The sequence below is a fragment of the Halictus rubicundus genome, chromosome 1 (genome assembly GCF_050948215.1).
Source record: "Halictus rubicundus isolate RS-2024b chromosome 1, iyHalRubi1_principal, whole genome shotgun sequence".
Classification (NCBI taxonomy): domain Eukaryota; kingdom Metazoa; phylum Arthropoda; class Insecta; order Hymenoptera; family Halictidae; genus Halictus; species Halictus rubicundus.
The window spans coordinates 3,629,204-3,654,969 of record NC_135149.1 but is presented as its reverse complement, the minus strand read 5'-3'; the positions used below and the strand labels follow the sequence as shown (position 1 = coordinate 3,654,969).

The following is a 25,766-nucleotide window of genomic DNA, read 5'->3' as shown; positions in this document are numbered from 1 at the left end:
GGCGAACGCTTCTCCGCGAGAAAAAAATCTGCCAAATACGTATTTTCTTTTGGTTTTCCATAAACTCAAACAAAGTTCCATTTAGAAGATCCATTTTATATGAAATAATAAAAGACTGACCACTGTAAATACAAAGGAAGTTGCAAGCGGTTAGAAGCAGCAAAGAATTTTCTGGAAGAATGCTTCAGACAGAAAATTGATCGGAAAAATTGGAAATGACGAATCGCGTTGAGACACGAGCATCATCGTTTGAACGAGTAACATCGCTCTAGAATAGTTCCCAGGACGTTGTGTATCGAACGAGTCAGCTACCGGCTCAGAATCCTGGAACATACAATGACTGGGATGACTTGCCGGCGGAATCAGCCGTGGAACGTCTTTCGATACATTAAATACCGCCTCGTCATCGCTCGCGCGATGATTCAAGGTCGCGATTACGAAGTCAGCGCACGAAGTCCCGTCTTCAGATCTGCATCCCCCGATATATCTCGTTGCTCGATTGTCCGCGATAATGATCGCTGATAATTGCCGCCGCTCGATCTTTTCCGAAGAGAGGACAATTTACTGCAACAGTGCGCGGAGCCTAATCGTCAGGAGACTAACCACCAGCTACCAATTTTCTATGATCAGCAAAAGGCGAAGTAAAAATGACAAATTGCTGAATTGTTCAGGATGATCTCGCTGACAAATTTAGAGTACCGCGGGCTTCAAAAATAATTTCATCCAAGGATTGGGTGCATGTTTTAGCATCTCTGTCAAATTTAGACCACTGGGAGTAAGTGGAAAGGGGGAATTATTGAAAAATCAGCTGGAACGTCGAATAAGTTTCTGATTCTCGAAGTGCAGCACGGTTTGCTGGACTAGGAGATCCCAGGAAGCACCATGGACCTTTGTCTATGGGGGCTCCAAAAATTGTCGGCTCTCGGGGGCAATTAGCCAATTAGCGACGCAATTCTCGCGGTCGGGCCGCGAGACGCGTTAAATTAATCGAGCGGGAATAACAAGGAAGGGAACAGAGTTGCTTACAAAGTCTGTGGGCCCTCTCGCTCGTTTCCTCCTTCTACTCATTTTTCCCCGATTTTTTTGCAATTCCTCCTCACTGTGCGCCCTCTCTTCATGGCTGATCGACCGGAGTCTTTAGAGTCGGTCGGTCGAGCCTCGAACGGGCGGCAGCCGCGTTTGATGTCGTGTGACGAATGTCCGCGTTGGACGCGCTCTCCTCTCTCTCTCTCTCTCTCTCTCTCTCTCTCTCTCTCTCTCTCTCGCTCTCCTTACCCCTCTTTTACCCTCTGTCTCCTTTCGCCGGACATTTCTCTCTTCTTTCCGCGTGTCTCGACGGCACAATGTTCTCTGTTCGACTTTCGTAGGATTCCTCCACTCGACGATTCTCTCTCTTTCTTTCGACGTTCTCTAGCCCGTCTAATTCCGTTGGTTTCCTCCTCTCGCTCGCCTCATTCTTTCTCCCTTTTTCCTCTTTTTTTACGCCATTCCATCGGGTGATCGATCGCGAATTTGATCGCTGCCATCGGTCCTCGAATCTTCGAGGAAACCCTCTCTCGGTTCGCCAGCTCCCGATCTATTTCATCTCTTGATACATAGTTGTAGACATAGTGGCAAATATACAGTAGCGAAACTACTAGTTCGTGTGTAGTACGAGTGGACAAAGTACATTGTTTTCGTACGGGGAAAATATGAAGGGACCGTACAACGCGTGGTCTTGTAATTATCATTTTGATGTTTAAAGGAATCCGTGCTTGTTCTTCTGTAAATTCATTTCAATCGACTCAAAAGACGTTGTACTTTGTATTGCTATCGTTGGACTGTTGATTTAATGCGTTTACAACAGGCACGTTCAAACACAGTGCAATGAAATTATTTTCATGCAGTACAACCAGATTTTTCTTTTCTTTCCATCTTCGGAGAGCTCTTGACGAAAGAACCACGTTTCTACTGAATCCTGAAGAGTCCGCATTGATTTCCAATAATTTTTATTGGCACGAAGATATATAGGGTAAAGGACCCAATTACTGCGGGGGACCCAAATACAGTGCGTATATTAATTATACTTCTTTTTAAAGCATAATGAATATTAAAAAGAGATATTAAATTTTGTTCATTAAAATTAGAAAATATAGATGTCATATATCTCTTTTTCAATATTCAAAAAATTATTACTACTTATTTATTATTATTACTTATTTTTAAAAATAAGTGTAATTAATATAGGCACAGTAATGGCACAGCAATGGGGTCCCTTACCCTGACATTTTAATCTTCACGATCCAGATCGAATGAATTCCCAACAATTAATATTTGCATAAATGTCCACATTCTAGTCCGAGATGTTTCATCCTCTGGTCCTGTTGGCTCCGATCAAACCCTTTGTTTCGTCGAGGCTTTATCGTGCAGCAACAACGCGTTCGATTGTTAGTTAATATCCTGCCCGGTGTTCCTTTTTGGTTTGCGGTCGTCTTTGGGAATAGGGCGCAAGCGTGGCCAGCTTTTTTTCTTTTCTTCGCGGTGGATTCCAATATAGCTGGGCCCGACGCGACGCACGGTAGTCCCAAGCCGCGCGCCAACAGAAAATTGGAAACATCCGATAGGGCCCTTCATGCCTCGGATCCGAAGGCCCGGCAAAAAGGAACGCTTGACCGGCTCCGCTGCAAAATAACCATCGATCCATCGATCGGGCCCCGGCCCGAACCTGCCCATGATATCCCCCATGATATCCCTGTACAGTTCGATTTAATGTCGCGAGTGTCGCTTCGCCGATCGAGCCTCGATTTGAGCGACGTTGAACGGCGGCGGGCCTACATTCTTCAATTTGAAAATTAAATTAATCCACAGGTTAATTTGTTGTTCGACGAAGATCGAAGGATCTTCAGGAAAAGATTTTTCACTCGTCTTCTCGACAAGGACCCCGGCTCGCAAACAAAAGAAATCCTGTTGTGTTCGTTCCTTCGGTAATCTGTCCCGACCACGAAGCGGCGTTTAAGCTCGGAACGACCGTAATAAAATCCCATAATAAAATTCTATTTGCTCGTCCATTAATCACGTAATTGCAGCCCGTTGCACGCGGTTACAGCCTTTCCGCTCCTGCTCGTTTCGTTGCGATCGCGAATTCCGTGTAACCGTGGGACGTGTACTTTTCCTATTAACAGGATGCCGTTCCGATCACGGCGAATCTGTTAACATGCCCCGACCGACGACCAGCTCTGCCCTGCTCCGCGATCCTCCGACGACACGCGGGTGTGATAAACGACCGGTGAAAACGATCCGACACAATCTACAGGCAATCTGCTGTTCCCTGTAATTTCGACGATCAATTACACGTTCGATTAATCGGTCCGCCGCCGCGCCGACCTGTTTACGTTTGCTACGATCGACCCGTGACATCTATTATAATATCATAATTATCGAGCAACGTACCAGGTCTTGCATTTCATCTCTCCTTCAAGAAATTCGGATGTAGTCAACGTTTGATTTCAAACAAAAACCATGTTTCACCTCGTGTGCAAAATGTACAGACTGCTGATGTTCAATTCGTTCACCTATTTCAGCAGGAACAATTGCAATTGAACGGGTCTTTTGGGTGAAATTAATGTTGTCTCTACGCCTGTTCTTTATTCAAATTTATTCGTGTTTTGACAAGAAAAGACGTTTCGTCAATATACATTTCAACATTGTATTTTTCTTTTCTTTTCTTTTTTTATTGGCACATATTGTAGATTATTTCATACAAATAGATTGCAGCCCCCTAAAAACGTACATGAATTTTTACAAGCTTTGGCACTTAGTCTTTCTATGATATGACTACTATTGATATGATTGCTTGGCCAAAAATAATTACACACTCACGCTAATGTTAACCAGATCAAAAAATTGATTTGAGGAGGGCCCAAAGACCCCGTGAAGGTTAAAGAAAAGACAGCTCTGGGCCAGTCAGCGAGCCCGTCTTGTCTCTCTCGGTTAACAAGTTAATATTCGTCGCGACACGGGGGCAACCGTCGACGATTAATTAAGTGGACATCAGGCTCGGCCCCTGCTCGTTCGATTCGGGGGCCAGGAAAGGGCTCGATAGGGCCCCGAAACGCGCAAGAATTCCACGAACGAGATTCCGTGTGGTTCGTCAACGTCGTCCGTCCGAGAATTTCATTCCTTCGGCCCGCGGCGTTGCATAAAACTGGCTCCGGATGCGAGCAGCAATAAACGATAAGCCGCGTTTCGGAATCAATAAAACCACCGTAAAAACCTACGGTGCCTCGATCGCGAGACTCTGCAATTTCGACGGCGCGGAACAACCCTTGCCCCGGAGACTTCAACGAATGGAAATGTTAGGTTGCGAGGTGAGTTAGCCATACTGTGTACACAAGTATAAAAAGCTACTGTGCTTCCGGGCCGTTCTCGTTGCACGTTTTGCATCCAGTTAAGAAACTGAATTACCAATTATCTCGCCGTCTTTAGTCTGGCAGACATATTTTCAGGATTATTCGTGTAAGGTGGATGTAAAAATGCTTGTTAAGCAGATACGAATCAAATTATTCTAAAGAGAGAAATCTCGGTCGGATAAATAAATGAGAGAGAGAGAGAGAGAGAGAGAGAGAGGGGGAGAGAGAGAGAAAGAGAGAGAGAGAGAGAGAGAGAGAGAGAGAGCGAGAGAGGGGAACGTGTGAGAGACGGAGGATCGAACAAAAGGATCGAGAGCTGGTATCGTGGCCGGCGAGCATGTTAAGGGAACGAGAAACTAAGTAGCAGTAAGAAACGGCAAGAGAAGCGCGAACATTAACAAATTATCCGAAGTAAATACGCGGCAAGAAACGGAAATAAAACAGTAATAACGACAACGCCGATAAAAATGTACGCTGTTAATTATACGCGACGAGGCCCGGGGCACCGGTCGATCGGTGGGGCTAAAAGTCGTTCTAATTACCGTGACATCAATCCACCGTTAATTATACAGAGTAATTCCATCAGCGGGGGCCGGCGCTGAAATCGTGCTAATTACACCCGGCCGTGAAAATCGAGCCACTATTAATTGCCCACTCTCTGTTACCGCTATATATCGACATTGTAGTCGACGAGGGGGCACACACCCGGTCTTTTCATCGTTTTTTCTATCGCGGTGTCGGCTTTTTTTGTTTTCTCTTTCTTGCTTTTTTTCCGGTTATTTTTCGATCTCTCTCTTTTTCGTTTTGCCCGTGGAAGACCGGTAGCCGGAGATCAGTAGCCGGAACACCGTAATTATTATCCTTAATTGTCGAGCCTTTCGAGGATAAGATCGAAGAAAGGGTGGATAGAGAAGGAGAGAGAAAGAGAGAGGTCCTCCTACCGAGGCCGCGATCGTCCTGGCTGACACGGCCCTTCTTTGACCGGCCAATCAGCGGCCCCGGTTCCTTGACTCCCTGGACCCTCTCAGAAATAAATCAATTAAGCCGATGCAGGCTTCGAAAAGGGCACCGTCATCATCATCCTGCTGCTGCTGCTGCTCGAGAGAGAGAGAGAGAGAGAGAGAGCCCGCTCGCTTCGAGCTGAAAATAATCGAGCGATAGGAGGCGGGCAACCGTTCCCCGATCTCTCTCGATCCCGCTCCCTCATCTGAACCGCTTAAGAGGGCATCAATGTAGCCGCGAGGACAGGTGATATCGCCGAGGCGATCGGTTTAACCGAGAAAAACTCGCTAGAGAACCCTGGCGGGGGTGTGGAGAGAGAGAGAGAGAGAGAGAGAGAGAGAGAGAGAGAGAGAGAGAGAGAGAGAGAGAGAGAGAGAGAGAGAGAGAGAGAGAGAGAGAGAGAGAGCTCACTCTTCTGCTCCTCAGATCGGTTCGAGGAAGCTTCTCTGCTCCTTGTGCAATTGCGCTACACTCAACTCCAGAGAGTTCGCTGACTGAAGAAGGTTCAAGGAATCCCGCAAACTAGAGAATCGATTTTAATGGGTTCACCGTAACGAGGATAATAATCGTCATTATCCGCACGACAATGCCCACGCAAACCTCTCTCGCCGCGTGCCACAGAATGGTAAACAAAGGAACTAGAGAGAGAAAACCCCCTTCCCTAGGGAGCGTCGTAAAAGTCGACCGGCGATCGTGAACGACGAGTTAACTCGTCAACCCCCGGCCAGCTGGCTAACGAAACATGAAATTGTGTTGACGCAAACAAAGGTGTTTCCTAAGGACTCGGACCGAGAAGAACCCTTTTTGCTGTCGATGCCGGAGATTTTTCTCGAAATGAAATATCTTCACTTTGGCCGACTCGGATTTGTTTATTAAACACGGGCCCTTGAATCTTATCATTTTCGCCTACCTTTGAAGAGTAAGGGCACGGGAAGAGTAAGAGTAAGGGAGTTTTTGTCCTGGTAACCGGTTGTCCGATCGAGTTGATGCTTTTTTTTTTTTGTTTCAATCTGGAAGGTTTGCTTTGTTGCGACACATTTTTTCATCGCACAATTTATTTCGTAACATCAATCAACTTTCGACGAATCGTCACCTTGTCGATTCTACGACGCGTGGCTCCTTTTAGCGAATTGAGAGGAACATGACCGATTCCTTGCGCAAAATCTGGAGTCCAGCGGACCATGAAAACTTTGCGGAAGGATCGAGATCGCGGGCTTTCTTCCTTCCGGTCGATCGCGCGGTTTTTTTCGTCGCGTGCACGCGACACTACGCCTCCGTTTTGCATTTCACGCGTCCCGACCGCCATCGCGATTTTCTTGCGCGCCGATCCAAGCGACGTGAAAGCGGGACCGGGCGTCGGATCCGACGCAAGAAAGTGTGACTCGGAAGACGTGGAGGTATCGAGCGTCCCGAAGAAACGAGATTAGCAGACCACGCGTCTTATTCCTGGCTGGAACAGTCCGCTCCACGAGCCTGTAATTCCAAAAAATTCCCAAACAATTTGTCCACAGTTGTTCCTTAGATCATCAAGCGGATGCTGACGTACCGAACCTTCCCTCTTTCAAACGCACCTGGTTCGTGTTCGCGAAGTACATTCCTCTGAATGTAATTCGCAACTATTTGGAAGGTTCCTTGATCATTTACTTTCAAGCACAATCAGTAAGATCTGTATGCGTTTAGAACGTTTATACGGTTTTAAAACACAAGGTTACAGTATCAAACGTCAACGACATTTCTGCCCTATTCTTACTATGAGCAATGTTTCAATTGACAAGTTTAGTCTTCGTTCTGGTTTTGGTAAATTAACCGGTGGGATTTAGATACCTCCTCTCGCTTGTAATTTGTTTCTCTGCAAATGTTTTGTTGGAACAGATCGATGGTGATTTATAATCCAGTTTGAGCAGAATTGTTTAACGCGTGCGTTGAGGCGACTTCGAGAACAGTTTTCACGTAATTCTTGCTAGCGGATAGTGTCTGCAGATTGCAGGAATGCGACAGTTGTCGATCATAGGGAAGAAGAAATAAGCCCCGGAAACAGCGTAACGACGAAACTAATATTCCAGGGCGGCGATTCCGGTGGCGTGACGAGGGTGGCCCCCCTCGAAATTCGGCTCACCATGAATTTTTCGATCGGCCAATTCCCAGCTGCGGCCAATATGAGATTCGTCCCCGGCATACGAGATCTTTTTTTCTTCCGGGGCAGGGCCACCCCCTGGCCCCGATTTTTTGCCCGGCTCGTTTCGGTCACTCGCGATTCTCGGCTTCTAGCCTAGCCTAAGTTAATATTAATGGGGATATTTATGGGCGCGGGTCAACGCTGGTCACCGCCAGAGCGCCGCTGATAAAAGGAAATCTGAAAATGCCATGATTTATGGGGCTCTGCCATTCCCGTGCCCACCTCTACGCCTCCACCCCCTGCCGAACCACCCTCTAACCACCCTTAAACGCTGAATAAGTTATGGAGGGAGCTCTGTATTCTTGTTTCTGCCCTGTGTTTTCGATTCAGGAAATTCGGAAACGCGAGGATCGTGCGTGAAATCGACGAACGCCGATTAAACGGCCATTTCCTTTGGATGATGCACGGCGCGGAGCTCGTTCTTGGGGATGAAACGGGAACGATGACGGCGGTTTCGGCAGAAAATTCCGGTATAGTCATCCAACATCGCGTTACGATGGCAGAACTTCCGAAGGAACGCTTGCAAATCAAAGTCTCGACTGGTCAATCCGACCTTTTAATCTTTCTTCTTGCAATTTCCCACAATTCCGAGCGTAAGAAATGTCTCAGAAAAATATGATTGCTATTTTTAGAAAATTTCTAGATCTGTACAAGTTCAAGGATGGTGCTTGTGGCCCGGAAAATTTGAAGAAAATTTTCAAACTCCTTCGAGGCTCCAGGGGGTCTGTATAACTGGAAGTATTTTAATTCAGCAATAAAACGGAGGCAGAACGTTCCGAAGGAGCTCCGATCGCCCAGCCTCTGGTTTCGATGTTTTGCGAGACCGCTGTAATTCGAACCACTTTGCTAGTTGTAAAGCAAATATGGTTCTTTCGTCGCTATTCGCCGGGCACAATTTACGGGCACCGGGCAGGAACTCTGTCGCGCGGGATTCTTAAAAGGATCGTAAATTCTTCGTTTCGAAGCGGCTCTTCCTGGTCGCTCGTTAAAACATAAATCGCGAGCTGCATAGCCGGTCGGGGGCGCAGTGGAAACGGATGCAACGAGACAGCCGATTTCATATTTCTCTCGGAAATCGCTTCCCGAGTCTTTGCCGTTTACAGGATTCTCCAAAACGCTTTCCTAAACTGATCAGGAGCCATCAATTTTTCAATCTGTTCAGATATTAGCGGAAATTCTCTGGAAAAAATTGGTTTACGTTGTGACGAAGGTACTATATACTGTACTCGGCTGCGCACTCTGGGTGCAAGCCAGTAATAATTATTACAGAAACAAAGTGCAAATGTATCCACATTTCGGTATAAATTTTCTGAGACAAATATTTCAGGTTTCCAATAAAATACACACCGAAGGATTACACGTGTCCGTGCACTCCGAGTGCAAGGCACTAAGATTTTCTCGCAAAAGCAGGAGCAAATCCGTCCGCATTTCGGTATAAATTTTCCGAGAAAAATATTCCAGCTTTCCAATAAAATACAGACCGGAGCACTGCACGGATCTATGCAGTTCGAGCGCATTAACATCTCGCTGCAGAGTCGAAACGCAAGAGCGCCAGATTCCCGAGGTGCCTTGTTAGAAGTGTCCACGAGCTATTCTCCGCGAAGGTAAAGAAAGAAACGAGGGCGAACTATAAAATCTTCGTGGAATCTTTCTAAGAGATTAACGAGATCCACGTGTCTGGTATTATCGGCACGCACCCAAGACCACTTGTTCGAGGGAGCAACCTGTAGAGACCGTCCACTGGCATACCGCACTGATCGCGCACAACAGTGTGTACGAGAAACCAAGCAGGAATTCAGGGTTAGCAGCGCGGCCAAATATAGATCGGAGTGCATGTGGGAACACTTGTACACGGCCATAAATATCTCGTTTACGTTTCGCCTCTGCAATAAGAGAACAATCCGACCGGACCCGCGGATGCACCAGACATAATTGGTTCCTAGCAGCAGCCGCGTCAACTATTTTTCTACGACAATTTTTCATCCCGCGAATAACCACTTTAACTCTCGTTGCACGGGCCCGGCGAGCCGTAAACCACGCGGTTATCGAAGTCAATGGGTCGAATGGGTCTTCGAGACACCGAGGAACACCCTCGACCTTCAACAGATCCTTGAGTCGTTTGCAAGTCTTCGAACGCCACTGCAAAGTATCCTGAAAATTTAACAAATTCTTTTTAACAACACTTAGTAGCAGTAATCCCACGCCCTTCGTAACTTCTTTGAAGACCTTTGGAAGGTCTAGCGAACTTTCAGAATTTTTTTTTTGAGCAAGCTCACAGCGACCTTGGAAGGCCCTTAACGCCTCCAGAAATGTTTAGAAGTCTCTCGAGAGCTTTCAGAGGTTTGCCAGAGGTCCACAAGGGTTCAGAGCTCGTCCAGGAGCTCTGCAGTAGCCCAGAAGTCATTTATGGGTCTCCGTTTCAGACTCATTCGACCCGCAGACTTCTCCGTCGCAAGTAAGCAAATAAGAGCAACCGACACGGCGGGTAACTAGGCAGACATTCGAACGAAGATTTACGAGTCGGTAATAGCGTTTTGAGTGGAAGCCGGAAATATAAAGTTCAATGGAAGGGTTAAACACGGCCGAACAGCCGTGTAAATATTCATTGGCTTCCACCGAACCTGAACGTTCCGTCTAAAATATGAAAGCGCGCCTGTCTCCTCCGGCCTCGGCGAGTTTCTATTCGCTTCACCAGTGATCTACGCTCCTAACCGGTGGTTCGAGAAATAATTACAGAGGATATTCGACGCGTGGTAGAAGTCCCGTGGAGAAGCGGTTCTCAGAAGCGCGGTAGAATTCGGCGACACTTCCTACTTGACAAAATAAAGCGTCCCCTTTCCGTAGACGCACCAGATGTCTCGGCCGTGGCGGACCAACTCTTTGTTGCGTCATCTGCTCACGAGAGAGACCGAGGAGGACAAGGGAAACACGAGTTCATTTAAATAGAACAGGTAGTTCCTCGCTCCAGCCACCCTTAACCTCTTCCCGTACTTTAACGAGCCTGACTCGTGATGAAGATTGTGGTACAAACGTAAACATCACGAGTCAGAGTCGTGGAATGATTTACAAAGGACTGTATCACAGGTATTTACATTTCGGCTAGTATTGCAACTGTTTTCGAGCATCACTCTGGTCTGTTTACCGCGCATTGACCCCTACCGTTTGGGCCCGGATTTCGTCGAACTAAATGGCACGGGAAGAGGTTAAGCAGGATTTAGTGGCTCGCTACGACGGTGCTTTCAAAGATAGCGTTCTGGACCACAGCCCTTCAGAATTAACAAACTAAAATTACAAAAAAAAAATACCATGGTACACCAAACCTTGCCGATTCAAACAAAAAAAAAGCAGGGAGACATTGTCAACATCGAAGTGGTGCATTTTATAAACAAATGAGTAATCAGCAACGCGATGACTTAAACTACCGATAATGTTCTGCGTAGTTGCTCCTGGTGAAGTTTGAACCAAATTGCTGGCTTCTACAGGTGTTTTTCCGGAGGATTTTCGATCGCGATCAATTTTGAATTAGGTACAAGTACTTTCGCCGCTTTACAATTCTCAAAGAGATATTTATCCTGGTGTATGCGATTCGAAACAAAGGAGGAGTTCGAACGGTGTACCTTGTAATCTCTCATCAGTGGAGCAACCCAGCAGCGAACCAGCCCGGGAGAGTCTGTGTGTCGCGAGCCCATAAATCTGAGGGAAGGATTCACGCCTATCGGCGCGGCTCTAGTCCACGCGGGTACACGCGTCCTGCTCGTGGAAAGTGTCCAGTCTACGGTGGATGTGGGGGGGGGGGGGGTGAAAGGGGGTGACACCGGGAGAGCAACCCCCTTCGCTAGGTCGAATCCTGGCTGGACCGAGCGCTCGAAGATTTGTCCCCTAATGTAGTCAGTGAGCCTCGGGGACGGCTCGACGATGGGGTTCGCAAGTAGGCGTCTAGAAAGTGAGTAATGCTCACGACAAACGCAGCCCCCGGGGGGCCGAGAGAGGGGTTGGACCAGGGAGAAGATCCCGGCAGATAGGGTGCTAAGCGACACGCTAAGACCGCTGACTATCTGCGTGTCTCCTCGAGGGTTGCTCCTCGCCCCTCTTTATCTCCCAATCTTTTCCTGCTGTTGCTCTTTCTCGGAAAACCTCGGCCCATACTTTGTTAGCAATGTTTACAATCTTTATTCCCCCATACCTCATTCATTTGTAACATTTACATGTAGGAATCAGATTATATTCTTTAGTTTTGTACCGGGTTCCTAGACGACGATCTCTTTGTTTTCCAGCTACACTCTTCATCAGCGTTCTCCGTAGCCCACAATTTGCCAACGTGTTTCCCACCCTCCAGTCTTCGTACATCGTTCCTTTTCTGTACGAAACTATGGAACCTATTCAAGGTTTGTTAAGTAGCTGACGGCGGGCAAAGCGGTCGCGTCCTTCTGAATCAAACAATTTTTATTTTAACCCTTTCCCGTACTTCAACGAGTCTGACTTGTGGTGAAGATTTTGAGCCAAACGTAAACATCACGAGTCAGACTCGCGGAATGATTTACAAATGGCTATACCACAGGTATGTATTTACATTTCGGTTAGTATTGCAACTGTTTCCGAGCATATCATTCTGGTCTGTTTACCGCGCGTTGACCCCTACCGCTTGGGCCCGGATTTCGTCGATCTAAATGGCACAGGAAGGGCTTAAATAACACCTGACTATTTGCTGTCTTAAAACGATGTATAAAACACATCGATTCAATTGTTTTTATCCCCTCCGTAAAATAAACACAATCGTGCCCATCCATTCAGAATCCATGGAATTTTTCGCCTTTACCAAAGTGCAAGCGTTTACTCTTCAGCAGACTGCCTGAAAAACGCCTGAAACGAATACCTAGGGACGATCGAATAATAATTTTACGGTTTCTGTGGTCTGTATCGAAGTGTCACGGATCGATTCGGACAATCGGAATCCGTCTGCGAACGCAGAACAGACGCCGGAGAGCGCGATGATAACAAGTCGACCGAGGGCTCGACGAAGTGAGGCAGGCTCGATTAGCTCGGGTCTTGGTCGTCAAAGAACGCGACGGCGAGCACGACGAGAGGCGGAGAGAACGGTGCGTGGCATGAAGGCGGTCTTTGTGTTTTGCCGGAAGCATGGTTCGGCTCTTGATAGGCGACGTGTCTAAAGTGATTCTCGACATGCCGGTCCCTCTCTCGGTTTCCTCGGGTTCGCGCGTCAACCCGAGTCCACGTGGTTTCTCGCCCGAGAATTCTCGTTCCCCGAGTCATCGGGAATACGGTCCCAGATCCCTTTAGTCGTCGATGATTCTCCTGGAATTCGGAGAATCGCACGGAAGTCTGAAATCGATGCAGAAGACTGCGGGCTTTACGTAGTTGTGAACAGAATGACTAGAGGGAATTTAGAACGGTAAAAGTGTCATGTTGGATGCATTATTTGTCATCTGATTTTTTTTTGCTCCCGTTCCGTACGATGGAAGGAAACCGAACAAAGGAAAAATTAGGTAGAGTGGGAACGGAGTGGGAGTGGTTACAAGTTGGAGACAATGTGATCTGTGATTATAAAATGTCCGATGCTAATACGAGGTGAGAGTCAGAAACTGCGGCTAATAGCTATATGGAATTTTAGGTGTTTTTAGCTGTATAAAATTGTTGGCCTTCGGATGTTACCAAGAAATCGGCTCGACGCGTTTGTCCCTTTGAATGAGCTCGAAGACGGATAGAGCAGAGAAAGGGGAACGGCGAAAGGGTGACGGGAAGCTAGAGATTAGACGGAGAATGTTTTTAGGCGATCACCGACACCCGTAGGTGCTGGCCGCAGTGACTGATGAGTTTTCCGCTCGATTGGATGACGGCCTCAGCTAGCTCCAGCTCATTTTTCTGCCTTCCTTCGACGCGCGCACGGACGTCGACCGCGTTCGACCTAAATCTGATGTGCTTCCAACTGCACTGCGGCGCTCCCAGCACATCGAACCGGGGATTTTTCCACGTAAAACTTTCTCGAAATAGTCGTTCACAATCTCCCACGTTTGTCAGTTATCAAGAGAGACACCAGCATTAAAGCTAAAATCTTTTCGGCTCCCCAAAGTTCAGGCACAAAGGTACCGATTGTGGTTTGTCTCGAGGACCCCGGGACATAAGAGGGCCACTGTGCACTTCGTTCGCACCCGGTAGACGCGGGGGAGTATAAAGACGTCCACGGTCCGGACAGAAAACCGTGGCCCTTCTTGAAAATAATTTGAATAATTACCGGCCCGAGTTTTTCATCGGCGATGCTAAACAGCTGTTGTCTACGCTTCCTCTCTACTCTCCTCCGCGAGACGAGAGACAATGCAGGGGCTCCTTAATTTTCTTAAAAGACCTTCGTGGACTCGTCATCCCCCTCCCTCGGCTTCTGACCTATTAGAATGACAATGCGAATTTTTTAGCCAGGGGAAAACGGTATAGCAGATTATCGCGACAATTCGAACAGAAAGAAACACTTTTACCGCCTATTTGCAGTAAACTCTGCTTTAATTAGGCCCAAAGAAAATACCACGAAGAAATTAATAAAATTAAATTTCACATTATAATACGGTCCCATTGTAGACATATTGTGCAACACAATCTTTATCCGCATACATCGAAATTCAGCGGGTGAGAATTTATCCTAGCACCGTAATTAAGCGACCGTTCTATTATCTGACAACCAGTAACCCTTTGATTAGATCGGATAACAGAGATCCTACTCTGCATGCTTCTTTCAGTGTTCGTATTCCCTTTGAGAGAGGCTCGCGAACGATATAAACGAACGATTTGACACTGGCCCGGTATAAATTGTGTTCGCAGATACGAAATTATTCGATGGTTCTGTACGATTGTTACCGGGCACAAGAAAACAGTTTCGGTTGATCGCGAACGTTTCATTTAGCCGTCGGAATTCGGGATCAGCCAGGGTCCTAATATCCTAGGACATGTTCCCCGGGTGTCCTGCGGAGCACGTACGGCTTCTATTAACGACAGGGCGCCCCCCTTTTCGCAAAACACAGGACGGGGCTGACTCGGCGCAGCCCCGAGTAATAATTCGTCGGCCGAATTAGCGCCATAAGTTTGCCGCCGCGACAGCCGCGGGGACAATATTAATCTACTTTGAATTTATACACCGTGCGGTCTTCCGCCGCGTAACTTCCTTCGTATTAAGTCCTCCCGCTGGTTTTCGCTCTCTTTCCGCTCCGAAACCTTGATTCGGGATCCAATTCTCATCTGGAAACAATTCGATCTCTCGATCGCTAAGCGTTCCAGCTCCTCGCTCGAATTTTAATAAAATTAGAGACCTGCTACAGCAGAGATCATCTTGCTTCATCTTGCTTTTTCTGTGTGAAATGCTTAAAGTGGGCGTGGCGTAATTGCTCTTGTTTTTCACGGGGCCGGAGCATTGCCCCGTAGAGGGTCCTTTGTACGAAGTGGGCATTTGAATTGCACATTACTTTCCCCAGAGTCGTTGTGAAAAGCTTAATTTTTGTCTTACAATTCTTCTCATTCAGAAATTGATTAAAAATGTAAAAAAGAACATTTTTATTTTACATAAAGCTCACTCGCAGAGTGAGTCGCCGAAATTGCTCCATGCATCATGAACTCGCAGAAGATCGGTGACAAACGAGCGCGCCCTGCTCTCGTGGCGGACAGATAAATATATTCCCATGTTTCTATGGCTTTAATGGGACGATCGTGGAAGGGATTAATTTAATTTTCGAAGGACTCCGTCACGGGAACGCCGCTGCTCGCGTTTATTTACTCCTCGCCGCGTATTAAGACGCGGTCAGAGGAAAGGGTGAGATTCACCCCTTCGGTGTAGACAGATAAATAACTCGGGACAGCTTGGGAATAACTTGAGACGCTCATCGCGACGATATCTTGCAGGATCTCGAGGACCTTTTGCATACGGGAACTCTGTAGAATTCTTCAACGTGTTATCCCTTTGCGCTCAAGTGTTATCGATACAGATTTTCGCAGAGAAAAATTGTTTGCATCAACTGCAAGACGTAAGAACCGAGGAGGAATTTATTTCACATTTCAGTGGTTTTATTAAATAGTAAGAAATGTGCTGATATTGTTAAATGTTTTTAATTTTCCCAATGTTTGAAATTACACTCACCCATTTTTGCTATAAATGCATAAAATCCGCAGTCTACGAATAAGGGTTGCTCGCTGGATTCACGTTTCCTCGTAGGAGACAGACTGCAAAGGGTTAATGTCAAAGGAAGAGCTGGCGGAAAGAATTTTTACAGGTGATAAGGTATCGGAAGCGGCCAGAAGTCCCGGTGCAAAAACCGCGGTGCTGTTCAAACGGCGTTCGACGCCTCGCATGCATTATGCTTGCCGGCGCGGTGTGGCGCGGCGTGCAAGCCCGCGTTGCACCACTTACAACGGCCGCTCTGGAAAAAAGTTTATGTTAAGTCGAGCAGCGCGAGACTTCGCTCCGCTCACGGGGATTAAGACATTCCCGGGCTAATAATTTTCATTCTCGGACCGCAGATATTTTGTCCGCGGTCTACCCGCTTTTCTTCCCGCTTCACGAACCCCTTGGAACCGTTCGAAATCGTTTCCAGAGGGAACAAACTGCGCGAGCCACCCCAAGTTCAAAGGCAAACCAACTTGAAAGTTTAAAGGACCTAGATTTCGGATGGTTCCAGCTGGTTTTCTAAGAGGAACGAATTTTCCTCTGGTCAATAGGTGTCAGGCCGAGGGAACGGCGTGCCCCAAGGTGCGCGGCTCGAAACCCAGCTCTACAATTATGAGCCATACCACGTCGGGGCGAGCCTCGTAACGAACTCACTATATTGCCCGGCATTTCAAAACTGGCCGAAGCGTAGACGCTCTTTACCTTGCCTTCTTGGGCCCCCCTCTTGCACCCCTCCACCCCTCTCGCACGTTCGGAACGGTCCCGCTGTTAGGCCTGAGAATAATGTTTCGGAGATGAAAGAAAGAAACTTCGGGGAACTCGAAACGCAAGCACTCTCTCGCGCATTCCCGATCCCGCTGGTGACCTCGATCGGCGAACTTGTCTTCCGCGAACACGGTTCAACCCCCTGGACTGCTCCGGTTCAACCGAGATCGCAGATAGAATCTGTCGAACGATTTTTACCCGTCTGTTAACGGGCTCGTCTCGGAGAATTTAGGGCGACCAGCAGATGCTGCGAATTATAAATCTTTCAGGTTGTACTCCTTTCTGTACTTACTGTTGACTCTTAAGATTATCGTACCCTTGAGATATCATATCTATAAAATTTATACCTACTGCATGCCTAGATTTATGCCAGCATCTGAAAGGTCATTACAAGTTCCACTCGGTAATCATTAAAATATTAATATCGAACGGACTACCAGCAAAATAAGTTTTCTTTTAAAATCTGCACATTGATTAAACGATCAGCTTGTAAAGTGGATGTGGCTCCTGCCGTGTGTTAATTAACACTTTGATCGCCAAACTAGAAACACCAAAAATTCCATAAAATCAAAGTAAGTTATTTACTGAAATAAAAATGGAAAAAAATTAAATATATCATGCCGAGTAGTCCACCAACTTTCTTGCATGTTACAGATCCTAATTAAATTTGGTACGATGGATATATCAACGTAAAAATTCATTTTAAAACCTGCACAAGTAATTCCGTCACCCACGTATGGGTGACGTGGCATTCAACGTGTTAAAAATGTGCGAAGCCGAGAGCAGCATCGTTCCATCGGAGGCGCGTTCAGTGGTTCGGAATGGGTTCAGAATTTGAAATTCACGCGATAGTTCCGGCCGAAGAAGTTCGCCGGTGAATCTCTGGGATTCCTCGGCTCGAAAATAAATCATATCGCAGTAGCTAGCAGGAAACAGCGACCAGATGTGGCTCGGGAGCGCGGGACATGTGTGTCCAGGCCATCGGATGACACTCGCTATATTTAGTTCTGTGGGAAAAAGGGGTTCCGCAGACATAATTACACCTACGCGAAACTCGCTCTGAGAAATCCCGTCTCGATCCTCGATCCTCGATCGTCGTCTCGCCTCCTCCTCCTGCGTCTTGGATGAAACCTCGGCGATTAGTATTCATCGATAAGCATTTCTATCCTCGTCGTTCGCACCAGTTCTTGTCGCCCGCGAGACTCATTGTGGCGCGTTTTTCAAACTATCCACGGTTTTTGCGAATTCTGCAAGAAGTCTGTTCGGCCAGGTCGAGGGGTCGCGATGGGGATGGAACAAAGCGGTAACGAAACAGATATCGGTGTCATCTTTCTGTTCGAACCTTGTTTTCAGTCATTTCTACCGGCTCGTGGGAGAACAAGTTATCATTCGTTGAAGAAACGACTTCTTACGGGTAGGGTTGAAGGGTTAATTGGCAGTATGATCGCTGGAAGCGAGGAAAATAAACAGTTTCTGCTATTGTGAACATTTGGTGCGACCATAGGGAACGACACCAGCGATCGAGCGATCCACGTGGCTTCGGTTCCATGTGGAACGCCTCGTGATCCCACGTGTGATCCACGGAGACGCGTGGGAAGACGCTCTTGCTTGCGGACGTCGCCAGCTGTTCACACGTGTCATTTATGCGCATCGCCGAGCATCATCCACTCTTTTTCTTTCTCTCGATAACCGCGCCCCGGCTGACTTCAATTCGGATATTTCCTATTCCACTCGAATCTCTGGTGTAAAGTTGCGACTAACTTGCGACGTTAAATATATTTTCTCTCTTCTGTTTCCAGATCGACGCACCGATAGAAAGCGAGGCGGACGTCGAGGCGGATGCGGACCACCTCGAGTCACCCGCGCCGGAAAAGGGTTTTAAGGGTGAGCGAAGAAAGATACTTCAAAGTTATACCGAATTATTCCTATCACCGTCTGTGTACACGCTTTCCACTCTGTGCATCGTTTCACCTGTGTAATTCCGCTTCACGCATCTACCCTAATTCGAAATCCGGAATTTCGACTTTTCGAACCCAAACATCTAATCATTCATATTGTTTAGAAATTCTGTAAATTCAGCATTCAAAAGAGGGCACAGTTCAAACCCTCAATTTCACCTCAGAATTTACATTGTTAGCTTCGGAAGAGGGCCAAATCTCAACCTTCAATCCTGGAAATCAAATTCCTAACGCATTGATTAAAAAAAACCGTTCCTACTATTCGGAATTTAACACATTATCTAGCGGCGATTATTCAATAATTTTTGGACATCTACGGCCAGTGGCAGATGATTTTTTAGACAGATCAATCATAAACCAACAACTCCATAACGTAATCTAACAATTTCGTTCAGGATTATTGTGTAAAAGAAGATTTTTAAGCTTTTATTTGGTGCAGCACAATTATTGAAAAGCCTATCAATAGACTCCCGGTAGATATAGTGTTAAATTCGATCACGGTACTACCCCTTCCTCCTACCCCAGAATTTACAACGCCTCCGAACGGACCTAAATCGACGCGAACAGCTCCGACATTCATATCTGGATGCAAATCAATTAGAAAACGAATTAGCAGCTTGCAGAGCGTTCGAAGAAAGTCTGAAAAAAACCACCCCCTCAGGAAGGAAAAATCGCTGTTCGCGGATCGGAAGTCGTGAGAATGTCTGGGGGGGGGGGGGGTTCGAATTAAGTCGGTCGCGTTTTCAGACGGGCTTGCCGATCTTCGACGAAACCAATCCACTTAACTCCCAACCCTCGCTCGTCCACCCCCGCCCCCGACGAAGGAAGGTCGTCGAGGTTTTGTTCCCGAACAAAAATCTGACAAATATGCCGCGATTTGCCGAAGAATGGAGGCGAAGTGCACCCGGCAACCCCCTTTCCCGCTATCTCACCGCCATTCCGAGGATCCTTGTCCCTCCCAGAGCCAGCCCCGCACCCTCTAGCAGCCGAGTTTCCTCCGCGAAGAGGGCGGCAGAGCAAAGGGTGACTCTTAAATTACTTAGACCGAACAAAACGTAACAAATGACGGCGAATCGGGCCACTTATGCGATATTGGCCCATCACCGGCACCCACGTATATTGATACCGAGCATTAGGGCTGCCAGACACCCCCTTCGACGTCTTCTTCCTCGAACGTGATCTCTTCGCGAAGACGAGTGGCCGCGTTTCTGCCGTTCTGATGGAACTCTGTCTCTCTTGACGAGCCCCGGGCCCTGTGGTGTCACGATTCTGCTGCTGAAAGGATTTATTAATCTTCCGACGGTCCTGGATTTGTTGCTCGGAGGTTGCAGACAACTTCCAATTCGTCCGTGGATGATAATTGTTGAACTCTGTTACTCTCTTCGATTGCTTCGTGCGTTTTATTATGTCATGATAAGAAGACGATATACTCGATGATATTCCGCAGTCTAATAATAAGCATTCAGCGCAGCCAGGATTCCATTCAACAATTGCCTGATTTTACAAATTTCTCTGTGTTCATTAATTTCGGTTTGCTCGTTCCCATGGTTGATTCGGGACGATGTTTCAGGAATTTTGAGTACCGGAAGAATACTTTCTTCCTGAAGGGAAAGTATTTCGGTCGTACACGCCGAGAGTTTCTCACGGGGGTTGGAAGCCTGTCATCCCCCGCCCGCGACCCTCCTCTTCCCGGACTTGGCTTTCGGTTATTAATGGTTTTCGCGAAACTCGGTTCATTAAGGAGCTCGCGAAACTCCGCGGCACATTCATGAGAAAGAGCCGCCCCCGGCGCGGAGGCGGTGAGCGCGTCAGAAACGGTGGCCCGGAGATTAGCAACGTATATTATTTTCTGGAGCAGCGTTGCAACTCCTGCTGCTCCAAATTCTCTGAACTCCGCCCCCTACCCTCCGAAAAAATGAATGTTCAATAGATTCGAATACAGCAACCCAAGTAGGCGTGCCATGTGCTGTGGGAAGCTCTCGCAGTATTATCTTGACTCTACCACGGTGATGCAATGATCAACTCCTTTGACTACCCCAGTGCTCCGAATTTTCCAAATTCTCTGCCACCCATCGGAAAAAATTCTCTGGAATTGTGATTTTGAGGAAATCGTGGGACAAAGGGAGGATCGCACGGGGATTCGAAGAGATGACAATTACCCTTGACCCGTTCGCGAATCACGACGCTCCCCATCGCCGTATCAATTTCCCTCCCTCCGGTGTATGGAGCTTTTTACCAACAGCTAGAATTACACGCGCTATTATCGCAAAAAGCTCCGCGCAGATAAGAAGCGGGATCCGCGCGCGAGCAATCCGCCGCTCGCGGAAAGTAAGAGATGAAGACATTATCGTGATCGTTGGCCGCGCGTTTAAGACTCGCAAGAACGCAAAGAAGACGCAGACCGAACGGACGGAGAGCAAGAGAGAGAGAGAGAGAGAGAGAGAGAGAGAGAGAGAGAGAGTGCAGGACGCACCTGTCCATTGGTGCGCTAACAAGGGACGTCACCCGAGTGCGTGGAATCGAAACTCCCCTGGAAAAATCTGTTCTACAGCCATTATACTTTAACGACTAGTTTCTTCGGTCTTCGATGGAGGTGGGACGGGCATCGGACGCTCTATCGTTTCGTTATCCTTGCCTCGAAGCGTCGATAAAAGTCGGAACCCTGAGGCGGAGCCGACCTTGCCTTTCCTTCAGCTGGAATCTTCTCGAACCTCTCGAAAGTCAAATCTGCGGTAGCTAGTCGATCTTCATCGCTCGTGGATGTTCTAAAAATGTGCAATTCACAACGACCGAGAGAATGAAACAATTTAAGGACATTCATATATTAGTTTCATCTTTATCACATTTTTAAACAAAAGAAGAAATATGTGTATTTAGCTGCTGTGACTTACAATTCACGAAGAAAATTTTTATTCTGCATAAAGATCCGATGATCTAGCAATAACAGTGCAGGAAAGAGGGATGCAGGGTTGGAAGGGGGTGTCGCACTGTTCCTGTCCCCTGAATCTTAGCATCGTCGCAGTTAGGTCGGTCGTATAAATTCTGCGGCGAGTTCACGGGACGAGTCAGTTTCGAGAGCTTTTTCCCCGGTCTCGCGGCATTCTAGGCCAAAGGAGATAATGCAATAATAAGTATAAGTTAGGTAGAGGGGGGAGGGGGCTCCAGAGTCTCGGGGAACCGGTGCTCCTCGCAATCTTCGGCTGCCGGCTGATTATTATGTCGTTCGGAACGGGCCCCGAGCATTTTCACGAGCGGCCCGAATGGCTTCGTTGCGTTTTCTCGCGGGACTAACTCTGTTCTGGTTGTTCTTGTTGCTCACGGGGGTTGCGGGTTTTTGAGCGAAGCTATCGAACACGCTTCGAACAACCGGAGACCGTAACCGTGTCCTTCGGGATCCACAATATCTCTCGGATACAGACGTTCTCGCCAAAATCATTCGATCGGAATACTTGATCAAATCTGCGAGCGATGAGATGCCATTCTTAGAAATTTTATTAAAATTTGATAGAAACGATTCGTGTTGGACTTCTTGCTACATAATTATTGAAAACGTAAAGATGCTTTGGTAGTAAGCGGTTAAATAAATAACGGTTTGTTCCCGCTAGAGTAAAAAGAAGTATCAACGTTCTACATTTACAGAATACCGAGGGTAAAATCTTTGTAAAGTTTAATAACATACTCGTCTTCTTTGATCCACGACAGAAGATCGAATGAAATAAATCTTTTTCGATCGAAATCTCAATGAACATCCTCTCGTAATTAATTTAGAAAAATCCAAACCAGTTCCAGCATCGAGGAAAGACTGTTTTAAGTGGCGGAAGAGGACACCGGAAGTAGGGAAACGAAGAACGAGAACGATAGCGACAAAATTGATGAGAACGTCTTAGCCGGAGGGCTCGAACTTTTCTCTCTCTCTCTCTCTCTCTCTCTCTCTCTTTCTCTCTCTCTCTCTCCCTTTCTCTTTAACGCGCCTTTGTCTCCGCTTTCGTTTCAGCTGACTATGACAAATAATTGCCGAAGCTTAACATAAGCCAGAGGCGGTATACTTAGCTAATAGCAAAAAATAAGGGGAACAGAGGGGAAGTTTCACGCGTGCACGTCCACCGACGCGGAATCAGAGAAGAGATCCTTCCTAGTCCTGCAACCCGGCGTGTCCTCCGGCGACCAGCATCTGGCGTTTTCTCTAAAAACTGGAAAACACGCCGCGAAAAATCTGCAATTTTTTCCCGGAACACACCGGTGTGAACCCGAGCACATCTCTCGAGTCATCGCCGGATGCAATTTTACAATTTCTATCTCCTAAAGCGCAAATTCTGTACTTTTTCACGTCAAAAATCAGCAATCTTCCTCAACAGGTCAGCTTATTAGTAAAAACTCTTCTTTAATTTCGTTCATTCTTTCTTTATTCCTTCAATATTCTTGCGATACCTGGATGTGCTTTGGTGCCTGTAGAGTTTTTTAAATTTTCCATTCGATTTTTTCCAAATATGTGCAAACATCTTGTAATTTTTCTGATAGTGTAGACGTCGTCGTTCAGCTTTCAGTTCGACGATCCTCATTTTAATAACTCTCATGAGCACCCCAGAGTGAACACATTCACGAACCTTCTGTCTCTAGACTCTATAAATCGATCGATGTGAAACTACAAATTGAACACAGCTTCAAGCATCAATTTCGAAGGATCTCGTAAGAGGGTGAAACTGTGATTTCTTGATCTTTTAAAGAATTGAACGCAACAATCTCGACGAGGTCTTTCAAAATCCAAGCTCCCAGAGTTCAGACATGCATATTTTTGCTGCAGCAACAAGCTAGAACCTTCACAACCAGGGAAAAACCGTACCTTTTTGGTCGCTCGGTCAGAAAATCGTTGGCCGTCGTGTTCCGTTCGCTTTTGTCGATGGACAAAACCAATCGGCGATCGGTTTTTTCGCGTAACGCGGCATATCGAGAAAGGATTCCGCGGTCGGAGACAAAAGAACGGGAGAACGGCGACCGGGTCCGGTTTCCTGCACTCCGGAAAAACATTTCGGAAAAGTCAGTGGAGCGCGAAGCGCATTTCATTCGGCTCCGTCCACATAACGCTGGCCACTATGTCGTGAAAGGAGAGCCGCCGAACCCTTCATAAAACAATAGAAGTCAACTCTCGGAGAGCACCGTTTTTTGAGGAGGGGGATGAAGTCAGTTTCGGCCAAGAGAAAAGCTCCTGGAAGATTTCTGAGATGTGTGTGTGCGTGCGTGTTTGTTTCTTCCTGGATTGGTTTTTGCCCGCGAAATTCTGCTCGAGCGTCCCTTCGTTCGAACAAGAGCCGGCCGGGGGTTTTGTTGTTCGAAAAAGGTGGGCGTGGTCGGATTTTTGAAACCGAGAAACCGAGCGGATTGACGGGTGAACACAACGAAAGAAACTTTCCTTTGCTTTTCGAACTGGAACTTCGCGAATGAGCAACCGGCTTCTTGTCGCTGGTCTTGTCTTGCTTTCCGTCTTCTTCCTTCTAAGCACTCTATTGTCTCGCATGATCATCGCTTGTCCAATTTATCCAGGCACTCTCCTAACATTGTAACCTCGTTTCTTTCCGTCAGATTTCTTCCAATCTTGAGGGGGGGGGGGAGAGAGGTAACGTCGATCGAGTTGATCGATTAATAATGATCTGCTTGTTCCAGGAACGGAATTAGTGCCGAGCTGATCTGCGTCATCGAGGATTAGGGGGAAGCCGATCGTTTCGTGGCGGGATGTTCAGTGACGATAGCCGATTTAATATAAAATATTTTTGTACACGAGTCGATATGATATTGTATATCAAGCCTGACCAACTGATTACTCACGGGCTGCTGATGCTCGAGCAGCTACCCCCACTACCGCTCTCAGTCTCGCACGAGCGCGAGAGGGGAATACGAGCTAGTAAGTTGTTAGTAGACTGCGAATTTTATGTATTCATAAAAAAAGAAAAAAGAACGAAATGATACGAAGTTTAAAACAGTAGAAAGATTCGAAGAGGTTAAGAATACCAATATGTTATCTTCAATCTATTTATATTATTAAACAAAAGAAGATTCTTTTATACGACTATTGGTTCTTGCAATCGATGTAGACAATTTTTATTTTACATAAACATCCGCAGTCTAGTTATTACTTTTGTCAGTATGTAGCAGAGTTGTGCATCGTTCAAGTAAATTTTTATTCGAATAACGAATAACAATTGAAATATGTATTATTCGTTATTCGGCCACAGTTCGCCTCAATTGTTATTCGTTATTCGTCCATATTATTCGTTACACTTCGAGATACTTTGTTGTTCTACCGAATTCAATGTCTATTCGCGAACGACAAATAATTTTGTATACCAATAAGAAGATTTAGGAATAAACCGATTTATTTATTAAACAGATATAACTTTTGCCCAACTCTGTAGCTACCACTGCAAGTTGTTACTGGATTGTGGATTTTTTGCAATCATGCGAAAAGCGGGCAGATCAAATGCAGACCAGCGAAAATGTCCCAATAATTTCAAAATACTCTCCTATGGTATGGAATTTATTAAAACGATTAAGAAAAGAAATAAATGTATATGTAGCTTCTGTACATAACGATAAATACAGACAATTTTTATTTTGCATAAAATTCCACAGTCTAGTTATTACTTTTGTTGCCAAGTAAAACCAGCTCCCGTATCCAATTCCCGCGTTCATGTTAGCTGAAGCACGGTGGTAGAGGTAGGAACGTGCGCGTCGGTGGTCCTTGAGTAATCGGTTGCATAGGCCTGTTTTATATATAGATATATAAATAATCTGTATATATACTATATGTATATGTTAAATGCATACAGATACGTTAACGAGAGTACCGCGCTTCGTATCGTCTACGTCGAGACGCAAGGAGAGAATCAATTCGCGCGCGCGCGCGAGTTTGTTTGTGTGTGTGAGAGAGAGAGAGAAAGAGAGTGAGAATGAGAGAGTATTCATTTTTCGAATGATCAGTTTGCTATGATCATTCGCGAGCGGTATCTCGCGAAGTCGAGAAACTTTTCGAGAGATCAATTAATCGAGACAATAATTGTCTATCGTCGATTCGCACCGTGGCTCCTAGAGACTCGGTATTATTATTATTTATTCTTCGAACCCACGGTAACGTGTTCGTGGCATAGTGATCGCGAGCCGAGTCTCCTCGAGCACACGGTGTGCTGACGATCGTGGATTCAACAGGATTCGGACAGGATCCCTTGAAAAGACGTATTACATTGTTTCCATAAGTAGAATCGGTCGGTCGCGATCAGACCAACGAAAATATTTTCAAGTGGATGGCGCGAAAGGGGATTTTTTTC

The 25,766-nt window shown here is 46.6% G+C and overlaps 1 protein-coding gene across 5 annotated transcripts in view; it reads left to right on the top strand.

Moving 5' to 3' along the window:
- The window catches only part of LOC143353193 (ubiquitin carboxyl-terminal hydrolase 48), a 73,652-nt gene extending 48,359 nt beyond the window's left edge, over window positions 1-25,293 (top strand). For 4 of the 5 annotated variants that reach the window (XM_076786345.1, XM_076786326.1, XM_076786353.1 and 1 more), the window contains 2 exons: window positions 18,292-18,376; window positions 24,109-25,293. In XM_076786345.1, coding sequence (XP_076642460.1) covers window positions 18,292-18,376; window positions 24,109-24,131 — 108 coding nt within the window. In that variant the 3' untranslated portion in view covers window positions 24,132-25,293. Of the gene's footprint in view, window positions 1-7,896; window positions 8,178-18,291; window positions 18,377-24,108 lie in introns of those variants that run through there. The other variant, XM_076786335.1, reaches the window with a different exon arrangement.
- Window positions 25,294-25,766: the final 473 nt, after the last annotated feature.